We start from the raw sequence: 13,908 nt of genomic DNA, 5'->3' as shown, positions 1-13,908 counted from the left end.
TCAAACGCTATTTTTTTTTAGAACTATCAGTGCAGGGGAGCTAAAAAAATCTTGACACAAAGATTGTAATGACAACAAGGCAAATAATTGATATCGATTTTAGCCTTGATTGGTTGGTTTGACAGTTCAAACAGGGGCTCAAAAACCCAGGAGTCAGTACATTGAATCAAGGCACACTGTTTTAATTTGCGATTTAGAGATTGCTTGACAGCTCACTATTATTTCAAATATGCTTTTGGGTCCGCTGACCAAATGCAGCTGCCAAAATGGCCATGTCTGGTCTTGGACTGTGGGATGCTGGAGCTCTTTGCTGGTTTTCCCACACAGGCAGAAGTCTTCTCAGGGGTCTCCAGTCAGTGTCTTTTTGACCAATTGCCATTTGGTCAGGGCATAGACGCCCTGCCTTTTTGATTCTTATTAAATAAATAAAAATGATATGGTTAATTCCATCTCTGAAAGGGTATTCTGCCAATCAGATTCCCCTTTCATAAGCTTAATGCCAAAAGCACATTGTTCACTTTTGCTCTGCTCTATCAGTAGCATGATCTGCAGTGCCTGCTATCCAGTGGCACAGAGTAGGTTCAGAGGTCACAAGAGCCCATTTGACAAACAGCTGCAGTAACAACCTAGTCTCTACAGCACAGGGCTGCATTTAAGATATGCACCCCTGTCCCCAAAACGACATTACTTTTAGTGTGTTGTCCTGGTGGCATGTAGAATTTTATTTATAAGTCATACCCGAGATTAAGGTATGGTGGCCATTATATCTCATAGTTATCCACACCACATCAATTTTATATCACACATGTATCAGCCCTGTGAGCCCAGCTCATCTGTGGAAGGGTTCTGTGTCTTCTCCCATAGACATGCTGCCCTTCCTACTGGTAGCGAGACTCTGGCCTTGTGGGTTGCCTCTCTGTGTTTCTTTGTGAGGGCAGGTAACACCCTCCCCAGAGAAATGGCCACTCTACAGGAAGGTTTCCTGGGACCAGAAATAAAAGGGCACACCAATTCACAAAAGGGTTAGCCTCATACCACAGTGCTGCACATTAAAATGGTGATTGATCCTATTTAGAGTGGAAGGGGGTGGGACAAGTGCAGCCTGAGGGAACTCTATAAAGCTAGAGGAAGGTTCCACTATCTTGTTTCTCTCTGTCTTTCATCCTGTCCCCTCCACTTCCTTTAGTTTAAAACACTTTCGGATTAATGTCAGAAGGCAAGGTTCACTTGCTCTACAAACAGAGATTGGACAGACCCCTAAAGTGGGCTAGTTTTCACTTGTGTCCTTTTGCCTTTAAAATAAGGGGTATGTCACTCTTTCTTGGATTCACTTTTGGAAAAATAATTCATTGGGCCTCTTTAGGGAGAGTTGATTTCTGCTATTGAGGAGAAGACAGAGTGTCCAAGGCAAAGACAAGCTCAGTCCTCTAACCATCCTCTGGGACAAATGAGGATGAATTGCTGTTGGGATAAGACTAGCCTCTCTGACAGCCACAACAGTTCCCAGTACTCTCACATGTTGAGGGTCACAGGCAGCTTTGAGCCAACCTGCCTATATGTGGGGGCAAGAGAGCAAGGACTAGAACCTCTCCTTGAGTCCTGGAGTGGGACTCCCAGCAACCAGGTATAAAGGCATCCAAGATAACTGTGTTTTCACCATCAAACCAGTTTTAACTGTAATTCGAGCCCATTCAACTGCCTAGAACCATCAGGACCCTCTCTTCGAAAGACTGACGTACACATTCAAACATGTTCACCACCTTACCTTGCTAGCCGAGCGTGTTGTTGTCCCGGCTTGAACTCAAAGCTCATAATTTCACCCCTCTCCTTCAAACCACCTATTAGAACCAACATTACTGCCAATCTTCATGAACAGTCAAACAGACCGTGGGGGATCCTTCAAACGGCTACCTTCAGACAATGCGCTGGAGCCGCTCAACTCTAACTATGCATCCAGTCACCAGCCTCTTCACCATCAAACCGACTGTGTAACCAACCCTGCTGTCCCTCATGATATGCACTTCTTTGAAAACTGCCTTCGAACCACAAAAGCTCCTGTTCGACCTCTGCTCAACATTTGCTCCCGGTCTAGAACAACGTGACTGCTAGAGCTGAACGTCTGAACTGCACATTCAAACCTGTTTAATGATGAGGGGATTGTTCCAATATAAGTCTAACTTGAAAATAAACCCAATCTTGATAAAGACTAAAGCATGGTTGAAACATGTGTCGACGTTTTGGCATGATAATAGGAGATACATTCTGCAATAAAGACATACAGTGATTCACAAATAAGTGGCATGTATTAAATTCACAATAATTGTTTGGAACAGTAATGATATCTAATAAAACATCAAGGATTTCTATGGACTAGCACAAATATAGAGGTGCCATAGTGAATCATGTGTTAAATGTGTTGCTGGACATTTTTATATTTTATAATTTTTATTGTATATATCATGATGTACTTTTATGACCGCCGGATGAAATAAAGTTACTGATGATGATGTTATATCTCCCACCACCTGTAATTCTACAGTTTTGTTCTTCTGATATAATAACTTTTGTCATATCCCTTGTTCTCAATGTTTTTTAAGCTACACATCATAGGTTTTTTCCCACTCTGGGCGCTTTTACCACCCTGTGGTTTTCTCGCATCACTGGCCAATGCCCTGCTCCCATAGTTACCGTGACAAGAAATACTAAGACAGGATGGTACGAGGAAGTGGGTAAGAGGTTGCGATGAGGAACAGGACGAGGAATTGAGATGAGGATGAGGGACTGGGTTGAGGATCAATTATATAAATAATAAGTGTAATTAACCAAACATGATTAATGAAATACTCATTAAGATATAAAGTTATACATATACCAATCGCAGAGACAACTTAGACCATGCTCTCATTTTTCTTTCATCCTCCTTACTTGTTCCCTTCACTGGAACAAACTTAAACTTCCCATTTTCTATATGAATTATTATATATGGATTGATATTTCCTATATGTACTTATATTTATGGAATATATATAGATTATACATATAAAGATCAAGGTTTCCAACACTGAAATCTCCACCTTCAGTTGCCTCTCATGCCCCATGATGCGAATTGAGATTTTATATAATTTATTTCTCTCCCTAACTCTGGTACCATTATCAGCCGAAATCTAGTTTACCGCTCTCTTTTATTCTCCTTCATGCTCCATTCACCTCCACAAACTATAAATTGCTGTTTGCTATATGAGTTTAAAATGTGGTTAATACATGAAGAACAATATTCCCATTTCAAGAATTTCAATCTTCGGGTGCCCTACTTTCAGAATCAAGATGAAGATTGATATGTTAGAAAGAATACTGTATAGTTTTCTCCCTGCTTTCTGAATCAGTTTCCAAAGTAACTGAATCCACACCTCTCTTTCATGCTCCTTACACCTTCCCTTGATCCAAACATTTTCAAATTGCTGTTTTATATATGTTTTTAAAGATGGGTGTTACATGAAGATTGCGATCTTCAGCACTGATGTTCCATTAAGATTGGGTTCTTCATTGTAAATGTTTGGCCAATCAAAACAGGGCATAACAAATACATGAGTTGGCAGCACTCACACTTCTGTGACATACTTTATTTTCATTATCAAAGAACAAATGAATCAATTTGTCCCAATCCCATACCCCCAAATTACCAACTCTCCCTAATTCCATTGCCCTAAACAGTGTAAGTGAATTTAGGAAACAATCCATGTTTATTTTAAATAACTGATTTCTAAAATCACAAAAAATGGTGTCTCCCTCCAAAGTGGATAGACAGAGCCATGAAATGTAATACATGTTCAAGTATTTACTCTTTACTTTCGCCAACCTATCATGATCAAGAGCCATGTCCATCTCGGGGCAACAAATGTACCCTGTCTCCAGGTCTCAAACTTTTTCAAATCCTCTACATGTACCCTGCCAACATACTCCCCATCATCAACCCTACCCTACGGCCACCTTTATATCATTTTAGGGTAATGTTCAATAACAGAGTCTAAGGGCCTCATTCCGAGATTGACTGCCTCCAATAACGGGTCCGAGTCCGGTGTTGTTAAATGGGGATTTACCGGTGTAGTCCGACCCTGGCGGGACCGGTAAATCCTGCTAATAACAGGCCCGTAATTAGCGGCCTGGTCCCCTAACGGGACCCGTAAGGGACGTGTGGTCCCCTGCGGTTCCCGTTAGGGGACCTCCGAATTGGGTGGTTGGGGATTACCGGCACCGGTCTCCTTACCGGTGCCCGCTATCCCCTACCGCCCAACTCGTAATGACCCCCTAAGTCTTTTGCTCTTCCTAATTGAGCGATTCAATATGGAGGATGTTCTGAAAATGAAAAGCATTAGTTCCAGCAATGCATCATGAGATATATATATACATTTTTGGGTTCCGGCGGCACTCGCACTCTGACAATTGTTATATTGACAATTGTTTATTTATTTATTTTTTAAACAGAAGATATTTACACTAAACCAACAAAGGAATTCCTTTGAGGGATCTGTGCGCAACTATTTTCTTATTTGGGGAAAATTCGTTCTGTGGTTTGGGCTGTGTGCTTGAGCAATATTTGCACATTTCCCCTATGGGAAAATCACTGCAAAAAGTGAAAAGCAAATGTTTTTTTTAACATTTCATGTCTTATAAATTGAAGCATGGATTTACACCATCCTTTCCAGCCAGTTGTGAGGGTCTCACGCCAGACAATTCGTTTGGAAAATGTAATGCTGATCCGTTCGACAGGTAAAAGATTATTGGGCATAAACACTTCACATTTCCAGTGCGGCCCTATTTATAGAGACAGAGAGAAAGAGACAGAGAGAAAGTAGAGGTTGCATGTGATTTTGTTCAGCTGCCTTTTTTCTTGTCTTTCTTCCCGTGATGCTTTTGCTTGCTGACCGCTCTTAACTTTTATGGTCCTGTTTGTCAACTCTGTTTTCTCTGCTCCCTTTTTTGTCAACCTTTCTGACCCAGCCCATTCTCCTCCTAATTTCTGTCTCTTAGTTTGGTTCCATGTGTTAAAATCGCGGCGAAAATGGCAGTGGACACAAAATATTGCGGCAAAAAGGCTGTGGTTTTGCTGCCGCAAACCATGTAAAGGATGCGGGGGACACCCATTATACCATTTAAGGGGAGTGGGGGACACCCCCACAACCCCCGCTCCGCTTAAATGTTGTAATGGGGTACACCTTTAACGGGTCAAACCACAGCCTTTTTGCTGTGATTTTTTGTACAGGCGACATTTTTGTGGCGATTTTATCACTTCATGCCCTTAATTTGGGGGGAGGGCTCTCGCAAACCTCCAGCACTTTCCCGCCCCACAGTCCCAGACCACATCTGTGTACCTTACCGGCTGCGTCTTGGTCATGACCAGAATTCCTTTCTACTGGCCGGCTCTGCACCCCATTCCTTTCTCCTTAAATTGGGGTATCCTCATACCTTGCTCCCCCTTGCCACCAGCCTTCCATAGTTCAGTCACCGTCGATAATGCACCCACCATCTCGGCTACCCTGCTCCCAGAAACACCTGGGGGCATCGTTATGGAGGTCAAAGCGAGTGGAGTCAAAAATGATGGCGGCTAACTACCTGACACAACGTTTCAGAAGGTAGATCAAATATAGCTGTCACCGTCATTGGATACAAACATTATTTTTATGAATCAAATATTTGAAAGAGATGCATGAAGAGCAGTAATATTTAGCCAAAAATGTACCATTTTGGGAATATGAATCATCAGCTGGTGAACAACTCTATTAATAGTTTTGCTTTGATTTCTTCTATTTTTCGATAATATCTGTAAAGCCAAATCACGCTTAAACAGTCAAATGGAAGGTATTTGAGGTAAGATGATACGCAGTGTTAATTGTGCTAAGTCATTCATTCAACACTTTTTTTGTTCCGCAGCTGAGCACACGAACAGCGGACCGCGAGGAGATGCCATCAGTGTACTGCGATGCCAAGCTGGTGGCTGTGATGTACCAGTCTGTCAAGCAGCAGCTGTTTAAAGCCTTTCAGAAAGCAGGCCTGGGCACCTGGGTGAAGAAGCCCCCAGAGCAAGATCAGTTTCTACTCGCTGCATAAATCACCTGGCAACTTTGCTACATGGATGGGTCCCCTTCAGCTGGGCCAGGACACGCCGTGACTGTGCGCGCAGAGAGCGGGAGCAGCGCCAGTTCTGCAGAGCAAAATGTACTTCAAGAGAGTCATCCCAAAAATTGTTTGTCTAGGAACTGCACTGGGCTTACCTATAGGAAATGCTCTTATTTCAGCACCCCATTTAATTTAGCTTCCGTCAATCACTTTCGCATGCTTCCTACATCATATCGAAGAAAGCCCCTCATGAAATGTTCCAGTCTTATTGTGTGTCTGCCACTTTCAGGTAAACATCTGAACTAGAGGTAAACAGCATGTAAACCGGAAGTGTACTCAGCAAGAAAGCCACACAAAACATAACAGCCTGGGATCAACGTACACAAAGCAATTAAGGACACTGCAATACTCACTGGGGCCCCCAAACTGACCATGTCTCTTCCTACTCCAACAGCGCCGACTCCACTTGGTCCCCAGTTTGATTTCCGCTTCCTCACTGCTACCAGCCTATTGTCACCTGGCAGCCAAAGCCAATTGAGCGTTTCTTTTCTGATGTTGACCAATTCACTTAATTCGAAGGAAGCTAAGTACTGCCACTAAGTCCTAGACATTGTTTCCCTCTCTTGCCCACGTCTCCAATGCACTTTCTCAAGACAAGATAAGCATCAAAGGTACCTGCTTATGTAAGAGTTTGCAAAAACGTAATATAGAAATAGGACTGTTCATGCCACCGTGCATCGCACCTGTGTGGGGAGCACAGACAAGAAAAATGAAACAAGACTGTGAAGCAGAAAACAATGAAAGTAAAAGAAAGGAAAAGGGAAATAAAAGAGTCTCTTACTGAAACGTGCACACAGTGAGATAGAAAAGTGCAGAGAGCACCCTGAATTAAGAGCAATTGTAAAAGTAGGACAAGTTCTGGGACATTATGATTTTCAAACGTTTCAAAAATGTCAGAACAATAAAGAAAGAGAAAGAGTCCCGGGTTCTGTCATAGTGACAAGGAGTCGGCAGCATCCCTGTATCTGGCAGATGCCAGGGGTTAAGTTAGAGGTGACCCCCAAAGGTCAGGGAAAGGTAGCATAGGAGGAAGAGTAAACATTCAAGGACAAATAAAAGTCAAGTCCCCAAAAATCAAACAAACCTATTCAAGCAAACAAAATAAAGGTCAGTGGTGTAGAAACACATGCATTTCATGATCCATATTAAGGCCAGTGTGCACATTGTTCCTGGGCAGGATCCATATCTTTCCCAGAGGCCTTGGGAGAGAGAAAGTATGGAACACATAGCGCCCTCATCTGGTGTCACCAACTGATTTACAAGACTTCGCTATTGGCTACATTGAATATTGCTCATCACCTGACTACTGTTTGGGTTTTCACAAAACGTTCCTAATTATATGAAGGGCCAGAGGCTAACCCCCCCCCCACACCCCCCCCCATGCAGTATGTCCACATCACCCTATGGTACAGCATGGAAAAACTATCAAATTGTGATTCATTTTACAAAGTGTTATAGGTTCTTCATGCATTGTTTACATGTATTCTGGAGCAGGCTGGTCCCTTATGAGAAGTGTTGAAGCTACAAAGCGACTATGTTCGCTGTGGACATGGGTATTGTTTATGGACTATGCTCAGTCAGCTTTCAATATTTAAAAGGATTAGGGTTTTTTTGTTACTTGGTAAATCCTGTTTGTTGACGGGGGTCATACTTTGGCCAGTGCCGCTTCTGCTTTACTGTGGTAACATAGCCTTCATATTTAAGAATCGCTCACCGAATTCTCCAGGTCACTGGTGAACATGTTCCACTCCCAGGTTTTTCATTTTACAAATAATTATAATATTATATTTTTGTCTATTAAAGTGGGCCGAGATGACAACTCAGACAATTTATTAGTTTGCATAAAGTAAAGGGAGAGGAAGGGAACACAGTGTCCACAGGCATATGGGCTCCTTTGGTGACCTTTACTGAACACAATGGGCCCGATTCATGGAATATTTGCCCGGTTCAAAAGGAATATGCACTGCTGAAAAGTGATATTTTGTACTGCAAAAATGACTATGCGCTGACGTTGCCCGGACTTTGCACAGCAAAAATACACTTTCCACGGTTCCATGAATCAGGGTTTGTGTCAGCAGTGCAAAGTCACTTTTCAGCAGTGCAAATTCACTTTGAACCAGGCAAATATTCCATGAATCAGGCCCAATACCTTTTCTTTCAAGATGTGTTTCAAACACAATCAACACCATATATACACCGCGTATGGCACAGTTCTGTGAGTCCACAGCAAAAGCAGAAAGAAAATGGCCTAAGTATCTACTGTTACACAATGAGGAAGGCAATACTGAATTGCACTCATGTGAACTATTCTTGGTTTGTCTTGTAGCCCATTAGAACGTGCATGGTACCCAGCTTAATGTAGGCATTTGAAAGTTAACAGTGCTATCTAGATCACTCCGTGTCATTGGGGACTCCACCTTCCAGTCAATCCACACCACTGCTATCTGTAACTTAAGTCCAAGTGGTCCCATGGAAGTGAACAGAGACTACAATTCACAAGCACACTGTTCTGTTGAATACATTGCCAGGCTTGAACATGAAAGCCCTCATGACATTAGGGGATCTGGTAACATTAAGAGTGGCCCAAGTTCCCATTCATGATTTTGTTGGCCTGTCCAGTAACATTGCAGTGCACAGAGCATGATCTTAAAGAAGTCATAACCAATTGTATTATCATCAATTTCAAGGTCAGTTATGTCAAAGTGGGCCCCAGTGATATAAGTCAAGTTATAATTCTCAATCGTTATTTGGTTCACAGCAGCACTCTCTTGCTCCTCGAGAGTGTATCAAATCAAAGAGGCATAGGGACATCAAAACGCAGTAGGTGATCGACAAGGGATCCAACCAGTTTCTGACAGCGTGACACGCCAGGATGCTTTTTTGTTATATTTCATAGTGGTGGCATTGACAATGTCTACGGAACAGCTCGCATCAATGTGTGATAATAGAGCAGCTGCCCTCCATAAAAACCCCAGAACGTGCACATGAGCATCACGATACAAGACAAGCACAACCCTCCTTTCTGAGAGGAACATTTCTTACCAGGCAGAACAACTGCTGTTTTTAAAATGTTTCTTTGAGTCGTGAGTTTTAACCCAATCACCTATTATGTATGCTTATTTTCGAATCCAAGCGGCTTCCGCGGCTTGTTTTTTGTGTGAAACCCTTGTAATTTTCTCATTCACTAAGAACCAAGATAATCCGAGCCCCCAGTGTGCATCTCTAAACGGGTGTATTATCACCATGTGTGCTGATTTATAAGCATTGCTCTAGAAAGGTCAGTAACTTGTCATTTAGCCATGAATGGTTGCACGAGACGTGCGTTCGAAGGCTTCACATATGGGTAGACATGTTAGTCGATGCAAGCTGTTACCTGACACGTGGGTATCATGCCTGGGATCAGGGAAAATCAACTCTGAAGCAGATGCTCTGACGCCCCGTGGACACATTGTTCCAGCTCTGCACTGACTCCACGCCCTTCAACATGTTTTGCCCCCATTTTACTTGAAGACCAAACACTACAAAGAGTTAAGGCTGGCATGCTTATGGCAAGTTATAGAGGTTTTCCGATAACTTGAGTGGCTTGATTTCCAAAGTTCAAGACAAAAAATATAGATGATTGATTTATAGAGATTCCAATATAAGTAGTGTAAAATCGCTATATATACACATTGTAATTTTCTCTGAATAAAATATGTTTTCTAAGAAATGGCATGCCGTGACTAGGCTTGACTTATAAACGTATCCACATTATGTGTACCAGCTGCTAGCCAGAGTACTACTATAGGATTTGGGGGTGCAGTTCTGGGGTATCTTTACATCATTAGGAATGCCTGGATAGAGAATCCTGAAATGCTGTTGAATCTTGCTTGTGACATTTGGGTTCTCCAGAGAAAGGGGAATTACATTTCAGAATAATCTCTATATTTGAACTCGGCGAGTTCCGGAAACCTACAGACTTTCTGTCTAACTTAGAAAGATTGAGAAGTTCTCCGTACTGTTTTTAGCCATAGCTAAAGCCATGTTTGGCTACAAACAGAGTGGGGGTTGGGCCATATGAAGCTGACACACCTATTGTCTTTTGTGGAAACCTAGTCTTTTTCCCTGTGCATGTCTGTCTTCCCTCCTGTTTCTTTTCATCCCAAAGCCATAGCAAGGATACAGGGACATGTGAGGAACAACCCATTCCATCTCCCATGTGTCCATCATCTTCAGAGATGCTGCCTCTCAACTAATAACAACTAAAGCCCACCTTACCCCCAATGAAACCCAGAGAAGTCGATTTTAGTCCACTCAAATGTTAAGATGTAACTATTGCTCCCTCACTCCCTTTTGGGAGTTCTTGTCCATTATGTATCACTTCATATCTCCCTCTCTCCTACACAGTCAATCTGTCCCTCTACCTGAAGGGCTAAAAGGTTACTAAAATGGAAGTCTTTGCAACAAACACAAGTCCACTTTACATTAACATCACACTGACACCAACCTCTACTCCTTCCATATACCGGCCAGTCACTCTTTTTGCCACTTGTTGACACATCCCTTTATTTTCTCAGGGCATAGATCTCTCCTGCGGGATCATCTCACTACTGTATATAAGAAAAACATTGATCATGACATTGGACCTCATGCAACTCCTGATTCTCTTCATTTAAAGGGCTTGATATTGTGAGGATAATAATGGAATTTGATAGAGTCTAAGTGTTTCAATAACAATTACTAATTCGTCCTCCCCTTATCAAAACCAACCGTTATATACACAGAAGTAATGTAATGTAAGTGCTCTTCTGCCACTTTTGGCTTCCGCACAGCGCTTGGTTCAGTAGGAAAAAAAGGAGGGCAGGGTTCATTATTGGGTCAGTGGGAATGGCATATATAAAACCTGTGGTGTCGATGGGTTCAGGTCAGTCGATCCTGACTCCTTAATGCCAATCTGTTTTCTATAGGTTTGGATGAGAAACTTGGGGTGGGGGTGTTATGTTTTTGGGAAGATCCTGATATCTGAAAGACTACAGTGCTTTAGGTCGGGTTAGCCACCGATGCGGGAGAGTGACAGGGCTAAAGAGTAGTGCTTAGTCATGGCTCGTTAGTGTTGATGTGCTAACGGCTAGGCCCCTGGTGACCATCTATGGGGGGTTTGTGCATGTAGTGTGAGATTGTAGGAGATCTTAGAGGGGATTCAGTTAGTTGAGGGAATGTGGAACCTACAGCCCTGCATTGAACCTACCCCAGACCATTTGCATACAGGTCCCAATTCTCTAGCTGCCAATTTTCTCTCTCTCTCTCTCTCTCTCGCTCTCTCGCCCTCTCTCTTGCTGTCTCAAATGGATACATTTTATCCCATGAGGATCATAACAAGCATCTGCGAGTGGGCAGATGAGGGAAAGGAGGTGGTTTGGAAACTCGACATTACCGTGACCTGCCAAGGGTCATGGGAGGCAAAAACATAAGTTCAGCTCAAGGGCAGCTTGAAATTTGAGGACCACAGTCACCCATTTCATTGTCCTAAGCATGTTGATTAGCAGGCTGAGAGATGTGTCAAGCCTCTCTCTAACATGCCCAGGTGCTATGCTCAGTGGCCTGCTGAAAGGTGTGCCTGTCGAGGCACTGCAAGTCTTTGCTCAGTCATTGGGCAGTGCATGGGCGAGAATCCCTATTCATTTCAACCAGTGATGTACCCTGCTGTCTCCGACAAGCCCCAAACTCTTCTCACACAGTCAAAAATATAAGTGCCCCCTCCCCTGCCAACAAAAGCCACTACTCACCAGGTTTTGACGTGACGCCAGGACTTCAGCATCAGAGTGATGCTGAAACCCTGCACCAGATTCTTCATTATGCAACACGGAAAAGAAAATTTAGGAGGTGGAGTATGTATCTCTCTGAAAATGTGCAGCGTCTTGGCTTAAAAAGAGGGGACAGGTGCAATGACTGCCGGATGGTGAAGAGCAGTGTGGTGGTAGTGACGGACAGGGGTTCTGGGAGTGGGCTTTCCAATAAGATTGAAATCTCAAGTTTGCAGTCTCTCTGGCCCCTTGCTAGCACAGGGTCACAGGGAATGTCCTTACTTGTGCCATAGCCAAATAATGGGACCGGTCAGGGCAAAAACAGCCATTCTTCATTCATCCAGATTTTAAGGACCGTCCTTTCATAGGTAAGGAGGGTCTGTCGAGTTTTATGATATACACAAGGTGTGAGCTGTTCCCCCACAGGTGGTCTCCTGGAGCATGGGGAGGCAGCACCCCATCCATTAGCAGCTATTTGCCCTACACAAGAGAGGAAGGTGGAGAGAGGCAGTCAAGCTGTCACTCTGAAGTATGCAGTGTGTTGACTGAACTGTGCTCTTACAGTTACAACGTTTACACAAGTCGGTGAAATGTCTGAGGACAAATGTTGAAGAAGCTAGCACAAGTACAGCCCCCCCCCCTGACCCCCAGCCACACACTCCTATACTGTGCAGCTCATTTCCTTCCCTCGGTCTCATGCTAAAGCAGCTGAGCAATTTAAAATCACCAAGAAGAAGCATAGCATTCCAGAAATCTGGGAAAAATGGCATCTGTTAGGCTAGGACCAGGCATTTTGTCAATGCCTGGTCTGCTGTGTAAGCTGGGTCTAGGGCTGTAGCATTCTGTGTGTAATAACTCCTTTAATGTAGCCTGTCCAGTGTGTAGACACATATATATAGATCCGTAGACATTCATGCAGCTGTCAATGTCTCATTGTTCTAAGGGAGGCAGCAGATTCATGTGGCGAGGCCTACTTTGCCGAAACCTATCTCTAAATTTCATGTTTCTAGATTAGTGTGTCAGCCTAGAAGTTGATTATTTGTTTTTGAGGTTTTTTAGTAAGAAAAGCTAGGTGACAACTGATGCCGTACAGTACAGCTGTACACTGGCATGGAAGCGCAACCACTTGGAAAACCCAATATGTCTGTGATGTGATGGGTCACTTAGCCAGAAGTGGAATGCAGAGCATCCATTTACAGTGGGTTTAAGGGTCTACTGTACACCATCAACGTAGTGCCTGCTCAGTCCATGTCATGAAAAGTTGGCTACATGTAATGCTGTGCAGTACAGCTGTGCATTGCTATGGAACCAGAACCACAAGAGTGACTCAACATATATGTGAAGGCAGGTGCTCACAGGTCGTTTGGTGGCTAGCGGAATGCAGGGCATCATTAATCAGCGGGTTAAGACTCACTGTATAACATTGACGCGGTCCCTCCGAGCAGACGCCATGAGGACTAGACTCCATGTTTTAATTGTCACAACGATGAGCATCGCTATGGAGGCGGAGCCACATGCCCATGTAAACATGTCTATGATGGCAGGTGGTCATGGGTCACTTGGCAGGAAAAGCTTCCTATTCAGGGGGTTATGGCCCTGCCGCATTACATCAATTCAGTGACACTCTAGGCCACATGTAAAGGAATGAAGTAGAGCTGTGCATTGCTATAGAGGAAAAACAAAATGGCCGATTCGGATCCATGAGGTTTCAGATACATTATTTTCACCAAATGCAACTTGTGGCTGATTTTACAATTCTTTTGTCACAAAAAAAACGGGGTCGGGGAGCCACTCCCCACCACAGCCCCCACATTCTATGTACAAAACCCCAATTTACTATCTGTAGGTTTGCGATAAAAAAATTGATACAAAAATATCGGCCCCAGAAATTCGGCAAAGTTGCGTTGGGAAAAGTGAGAAAAGACGGCCAACTCAACATGTCTGTGATGGC

General features: G+C 43.4%; 1 protein-coding gene across 1 annotated transcript in view; it reads left to right on the top strand.

Annotated features, from left to right (window-relative positions):
* The window catches only part of ADARB2 (adenosine deaminase RNA specific B2 (inactive)), a 1,587,200-nt gene extending 1,580,240 nt beyond the window's left edge, over window positions 1–6,960 (top strand). Inside the window, exon 10 of the mRNA XM_069648017.1 lies at window positions 5,929–6,960. Coding sequence (XP_069504118.1) covers window positions 5,929–6,105 — 177 coding nt within the window. The 3' untranslated portion in view covers window positions 6,106–6,960. The remainder of the gene's footprint in view (window positions 1–5,928) is intronic.
* The last annotated feature ends 6,948 nt before the right edge of the window (window positions 6,961–13,908 follow it).

This window comes from Ambystoma mexicanum, chromosome 2q (genome assembly GCF_040938575.1).
Source record: "Ambystoma mexicanum isolate Mex_15411 chromosome 2q, UKY_AmexF1_1, whole genome shotgun sequence".
In the NCBI taxonomy this organism is placed as follows: Eukaryota; Metazoa; Chordata; class Amphibia; order Caudata; family Ambystomatidae; genus Ambystoma; species Ambystoma mexicanum.
This window is presented reverse-complemented; position numbering and strand designations above follow the sequence as displayed.